The 6,869-nt window shown below is 42.9% G+C and overlaps 1 protein-coding gene across 3 annotated transcripts in view; it reads right to left on the bottom strand.

Annotated features, from left to right (window-relative positions):
- Positions 1 to 399: 399 nt before the first annotated feature.
- The window catches only part of LOC311125593 (complement factor I-like), a 72,084-nt gene continuing 65,614 nt past the window's right edge, over positions 400 to 6,869 (bottom strand). For all 3 annotated transcript variants that reach the window (XM_084199617.1, XM_084199619.1, XM_084199618.1), the window contains 3 exons: positions 1,207 to 1,340; positions 1,009 to 1,112; positions 400 to 523 (listed from right to left, as the gene is read on the bottom strand). In XM_084199617.1, the coding sequence (XP_084055743.1) occupies positions 415 to 523; positions 1,009 to 1,112; positions 1,207 to 1,340 (347 nt within the window). In that variant the 3' untranslated portion in view covers positions 400 to 414. The remainder of the gene's footprint in view (positions 524 to 1,008; positions 1,113 to 1,206; positions 1,341 to 6,869) is intronic.

The raw sequence follows: 6,869 nt of genomic DNA, 5'->3' as shown, positions 1-6,869 counted from the left end.
TTATTTTGCTCTTTTGCACCCCAGTATCTCTATTTGCACATCATCTCTTGCACATCTATCATTCCAGTGTTAATACTAATTGTAATTATTTTGCACTATGGCCTATTTATTGCCTTACCTCCATAACTTGCTACATTTGCACACACTGTATATATATTTTCTGTTGTATTTTTGACTGTATGTTTTGTTTATTCCATATGTAACTCTGTGTTGTTGTTTTTAATCGCACTGCTTTGCTTTATCTTGGCCAGGTCGCAGTTGTAAATGAGTTCTCAACTGGCTTACCTGGTTAAATAAAGGTGAAATAAATAAATAAATATTCACCTTATGCAGATCTCATCTTTAAGGGGATTAGCAGTTTAACAAAAAAACACTGATCATCTAGAAAATCACTATATAAATTGAATAAATCAATTACTTGTGGTGTATGATGACGTTCTTGACAGGAACGATATCTGTTGTTCCCTGATATGATCTCTTCTTCCAGAGACTGAACTTGATGTGGTACGCCTCTGGTTTGGGCCTAGATAGAGAGAGATAGAGAGAGAGAGAGATGGAAAGAGAGCGAGAGAGAGAGAGAGAGAGAGGAGAGAGATAGAGAGATAGAGAGGAGAGAGAAAGAGAGAGAGATAGAGGAGGGAGAGAGAGAGAGAGAGAGAGAGAGAGAGAGAGACAGAGAGAGAGAGAGAGAGAGAGATGGAAAGAGAGAGATTGAAAGAGAGCGAGAGAGAGAGAGAGGAGAGAGATAGAGCGATAGAGAGGAGAGAGAAAGATAGAGGAGAGAGAGATAGAGAGAGAGACAGAGAGAGAGAGAGAGAGAGAGAGAGAGAGAGAGAGAGAGAGAGACGGAGAGAGAGAGAGAGAGAGAGAGAGAGAGAGAGAGAGACAGAGAGAGACAGAGAGAGACAGAGAGAGAGAGAGTGGAGAGAGAGAGATCAACCCTGCCCCAAAACACATACACATGCATGACCATCCCCCCCACCCCTATCTGTACAGTACAGTACCTACCTGACACAGTGAGCGGCGGTCAGGACCCAACATCCCCCGATGTATGCCCCCCCACAGTCGATTTTACCCCGCTCCTGTATCGCCACCTGCCATTGGATCTGAGTCTACGGGTCAGAGATTATCGGTCAGGGGCTAGAGGTGAAATTGGCTCAAACATCCGGAGTGAATGTGTGTTTGAAGAGTGTGTGTGTGACTCACTGGTTGGGCCGGCACTCCTCCCACCACTCGTTTCTGCCTTCCCCTGCTTCTCTCTCTGCTCTCCTCTATGACTGTAGTGTTGGGGATGCCACAATGTATCTTCACTTCTTGAAAATCTCTGGCTGCTTTCACCTCTACAACACAACATGACAAAAAAATACTACATGAATAGTAGAATATTACTGTAACTCCCTGGTTACTTTCAGATTTTTTTCTAGCACTGAATTGGTGACTGTTGCATGTGGGACATACTTTGAAGACGGTGCGACGTGTGAGAGAGTGAAGGGAGGGGGGAACCGCGAACTCTGAGCTGGCAACACTTGCTAAATCGTCAATTTGAAGTGATCGACAGTTAGGAACCCCGACCACCGTGAGGACAGCGAGGGATTTGGTTGTATGTACTTTGCTCGGACTGAGAGGATCAACTGCCATCAACAGGCTGCATCTTTCTGCCTCTCCACTGTCATGAGTAGTATTGGATTCAGGAGGAAGGTGAGTTTACACTAGGTTATTTTGTTTTGTTTTATTTGCTTAAAGGGACCCCCATTTTAAATATATATGAGCACTAGCGTCCTAGTATTGAATCCTGGTACCAGGTATAGAAACTAAATAGAAACGAAATGTCTATATTGGGAATTGAAAGGTGTAGTTAATAATTGTTGGTTCATAATATGAGTCAAGCTTGAGCTTTTTAAAATAAAAACTGAATTGATTGAAAATGGTTTAACGTGTCGTTTCTGCTTATTCTTTATCAATTAATTCCCAAAACTGGCTGAAAGACCATGAACTCTGCATTAATGAGCTACATTTGCTTTAAACCACATATGAAAACGATATATACACATTTTGAAAGCTGAGAAACAGATCTTTCAAATGATATGACATACAATAGCACCACATCAATCAAATGGTAATCAGCCAAAGAACAAACACTTGTGAAAATGTGTATCTTATTGTCACGCCCTGGCTCGGGGGACTCTCTTATGTTGAGCCAGGGTGTTAGTTTCTATGTTTTGTGTTGTAGGTTGTGGGTCTAGTTTGATTATTTCTATGTTGGCCTGAGTGACTCCCAATCAGAGGCAACGAGTGTCAGCTGTCAGCTGGTTGTCTCTGATTGGGAGCCATATTTAAACAGTTGGCTTTTCTTTCGTGTTTGTGGGATTTTGTTTCGAGTTGGTTGTGTGTTACCGTGTACTGTCACGTTTCCGTCTTTTGTTGTTTTGATCACGTTTTCGCTAAATAAATGAGTATGTTTGCCTGCAACGCTGCGCCTTGGTCCTCCTCATTGGTAGACGAGCGTGACACTTATACGCAAATTAAAGCTTTTTCCCCAAACAACTGCCATTTATCCAACTTTCTAATGAAGATGGAGAAACACTTAGAGCATATTTAATTCTTCCTTATTCTGTTAGGCTTGAAAATCAAAAATCAGAATAGTAAAACATTTTACTGTGAATAAGTTAAATAAGTTTTAGTGACCGGTGGTATTTTTCTAGAATTCTATGGAATGTTCTGTGATCAGACAATTTATCTGGATAGTATATTTAACACATATCTGCACCAAAAACAAATGACATTTGGTCTTAAATATGATTAGGAACCAGTAATATAATATGAATAAAACTAGAACTGCATTCTACAAAATATCACACGCACCTTGAACCCTCACCTTTGGTGAGTTTTGGTCATAAGGCATATTATAACAATAATTGTATTTTACAACTTCCATTTATTCTGTACATACATTCCCAATGCAATAAAATACAAATTAATTACTTAAAAATCATACAATGTGATTTTCTGGATTTTTGTTGTAGATTCCGTCTCTCACAGTTGAAGTGTACCTATGATAAAAATTACAGACCTCTACATGCTTTGTAAGTAGGAAAACCTGCAAAATCGGCAGTGTATCAAATACTTGTTCTCCCCACTATATATTTATAAAAAAAATTTTTTACCCCATTTCCTCCCCAATTTCGTGATATCCAATTGGTAGTTACAGTCTTGTCCCATCGCTGCACTGCTTATTGACACACTGCTCGCTTAACCCAGAAGCCAGCCGCACCAATGTGTCGGAGGATCCAAGGTCAGCTTGCAGGCGCCCGGCCCGCCACAAGGAGTCACTAGAGTGCGAAGGTACGAGGACATCCCGTCCGGCCAAACCCTCCCCTAACCCGGACGACGCTGGGCCAATTGTGCGCCGCCTCATGGGTCTCCCGATCACAGCCGGCTGTGACACAGCCTGGGATCGAACCCGGGTCTGTAGTGATGCCTCATGGGTCTCCCGATCACAGCCGGCTGTGACACAGCCTGGGATCGAACCCGGGTCTGTAGTGACGCCTCAAGCACTGCGATGCAGTGCCATGGAACGCTGCGCAACTCGGGAGACACCTGACATGCTACATTACGCGTTAACTTGATGTATTTAGCTAGCTACAGTATTGTTCCCCTTTAATCTGTGGTATCATAGCTAGCCTGGCTCGCTAGCGTTATCAAATAATGTTGTATAACCAGAGATAGCTACTAGCTTATACCAGGTATTTTGTATACATCTGGCCCTTCATTGGACACTGTGTTAACAAACCTCCAAACGAGCTTCAAATCCTTCAGTAGCCTCCAACTGCTCTTAAACACTAGTAAAACTAAATGCATGCTTTTCAATCGAACGCTGCTGGCACCCGCCCACCCGACTAGAATCACCACTCTCGACGGGTCTGACCTAGAGTATGTGGACAACTACAAATACCTAGGTGTCTGGTTAGACTGTAAACTCAACTTCCAGACTCACATAAAGAATCTCCAATCCAAAGTTAAATCTAGAATCGTCTTCCTATTTCGCAATAAAGCCTCCTTCACTCATGCTGCCAAACATGCCCTCGTAAAACTGACTATCCTACCGATCCTTGACTTCGGCGATGTAATTTACAAAATAGCCTCCAACACTCTACTCAGCAAATTGGATGTAGTCTATCACAGTGCCATCCGTTTTGTCTCCAAAGCCCCATACACTACCCACCACTGTGACCTGTACGCTCTTGTTGGCTGGTCCTCACTACATGTTCGTCGTCAAACCCACTGGCTCCAGGCCATCTATAAATCACTGCTAGGCAAATCCCCGCCTTATCTTAGCTCATTGGTCACCATAGCAGCACCCACCCGTAGTCTGCGCTCCAGCAGGTATATCTCACTGGTCATCCCCAAAGCCAACACCTCCTTTGGCCGCCATTCCTTCCAGTTCTCTGCTGCCAATGACTGGAACGAATTGCAAAAATCTCTGAAGCTGGAGACTCTTATCTCCCTCAATAACTTTAAGCATCAGTTGTCAGAGCACCTTACCGATCACTGCACCTGTACACAGCCCATCCGAAATTAGCCCACCCAACTACCTCATCCCTATATTGTTATTTATTTTGCTCTTTTGCACCCCAGTATCTCTATTTGCACATAATCTCTTGCACATCTAGCATTCCAGTGTTAATACTATTGTAATTATTCTGCACTATAGCCTATTTATTGCCTTACCTCCATAACTTGCTACATTTGCACACACTGTATATATATTTTCTGTTGTATTTCTGACTTTATGTTTTTTTTTTACCCCATATGTAACTCTGTTGTTTTTATTGCACTACTTTGCTTTATCTTGGCCAGGTCGCAGTTGTAAATGAGAACCTGTTCTCAACTGGCTTACCTGGTTAAATAAAGGTGAAATAAAAAATAAATAAAAATAAATAAATAAATAAAAGGTATCTACCTAGCTAACATACTCACCAACGCCAGTGGTTTGACGGTTAGCAGGCAGCAGAAGTCACCTTGTCGGATGTAATCCATTCCTGGTTATATTGTTGAAATGCATTGGAAAGTTTGCACTTTATGGAAGTCCATTTTCACTCATTTCTTGCAGAGCGAAATGTGTGTGTTGCACCCATATGCAGACCACAACGTGTTGTCTCTGGGCAATTGTGCATCAATGTCAGAGTTCAATTAAGCTGGCCCGGGTTGAACTGGTCTATGAGGGCGGAGCCGGTGTGGGAGGAGCGCTCTGCTCAAATCAAACAGCACCTCTTGGTTATGTTATCAACCAGGCAACATGATCCATCGTTCAGAAACATACAACATCTCTTTTCCACCAATATATATGTTAGAATTTTCAAAATAGTTTTAATTAGGAAGGCAGATTTTATCAAAAGCAACCACTTTGCATGTGAAAACACAGAATCCTACTAATTACTCCACCTACTTCACTTTTGTTTTAAGCCGACTTCGCCATCGGCCAGAACGGGAGGCAGCCCGGTTCCAAAACGAATGCAATCACTTTTCACCCGGTGCAAACTACGGCTACCCGGGAGGTGCAAACTACGGCTACCCGGGAGGTGCAAACTACGGCTACCCGGGAGGTGCAAACTACGGCTACCCGGGAGGGGCAAACTACGGCTACCCGGGAGGTGCAAACTACGGCTACCCGGGAGGTGCAAACTACGGCTACCTGGGAGGTGCAAACTACGGCTACCCGGGAGGTGCAAACTACGGCTACCTGGGAGGTGCAAACTACGGCTACCCGGGAGGTGCAAACTACGGCTACCTGGGAGGTGAAAACTACGGCTACCCGGGAGCCTTGGCCAGCCTAATAGAATCCCCTCACTGGCAGAAGTGGGCATGTAACCCAACCCCACAGTAAGTCGTGACAAACTCACTTACAAAACTCTGTTTTGGACAAGACTGACTTCCTTACCAAAATGATCTGTAGCCCATTTAGACACTGGAATAAATCTTTCTGACTTATATCGATGCCACGTAGGCCGTTTAAAACCAGAGGAGTTGGTTCTAAGTGGCAGTTGACCTTTAATAGTTGGTTCTAAGTGGCAGTTGACCTTTAATAGTTGGTTCTAAGGGGCAGTTGACCTTTAATAGTTGGTTCTAAGGGGCAGTTGACCTTTAATAGTTGGTTCTAAGTGGCAGTTGACCTTTAATAGTTGGTTCTAAGTGGCAGTTGACCTTTAATAGTTGGTTCTAAGGGGCAGTTGACCTTTAATAGTTGGTTCTAAGGGGCAGTTGACCTTTAATAGTTGGTTCTAAGTGGCAGTTGACCTTTAATAGTTGGTTCTAAGGGGCAGTTGACCTTTAATAGTTAGTTCTAAGTGGCAGTTGACCTTTAATAGTTGGTTCTAAGTGGCAGTTGACCTTTAATAGTTGGTTCTAAGAGGCAGTTGACCTTTAATAGTTGGTTCTAAGTGGCAGTTGACCTTTAATAGTTGGTTCTAAGGGGCAGTTGACCTTTAATAGTTGGTTCTAAGTGGCAGTTGACCTTTAATTGTTGGTTCTAAGTGGCATTTGACCTTAAATAGTTGGTTCTAAGGGGCAGTTGACCTTTAATAGTTGGTTCTAAGGGGCAGTTGACCTTTAATAGTTGGTTCTAAGTGGCATTTGACCTTTAATAGTTGGTTCTAAGGGGCAGTTGACCTTTAATAGTTGGTTCTAAGTGGCATTTGACCTTTAATTGTTGGTTCTAAGTGGCATTTGACCTTTAATAGTTGGTTCTAAGGGGCAGTTGACCTTTAATAGTTGGTTCTAAGGGGCAGTTGACCTTTAATAGTTGGTTCTAAGTGGCAGTTGACCTTTAATAGTTGGTTCTAAGTGGCAGTTGACCTTTAATAGTTGGTTCA

This window comes from Coregonus lavaretus (genome assembly GCF_964263955.1).
Source record: "Coregonus lavaretus genome assembly, contig: HAP1_SCAFFOLD_1392, whole genome shotgun sequence".
Classification (NCBI taxonomy): Eukaryota; Metazoa; Chordata; class Actinopteri; order Salmoniformes; family Salmonidae; genus Coregonus; species Coregonus lavaretus.
This window is presented reverse-complemented; position numbering and strand designations above follow the sequence as displayed.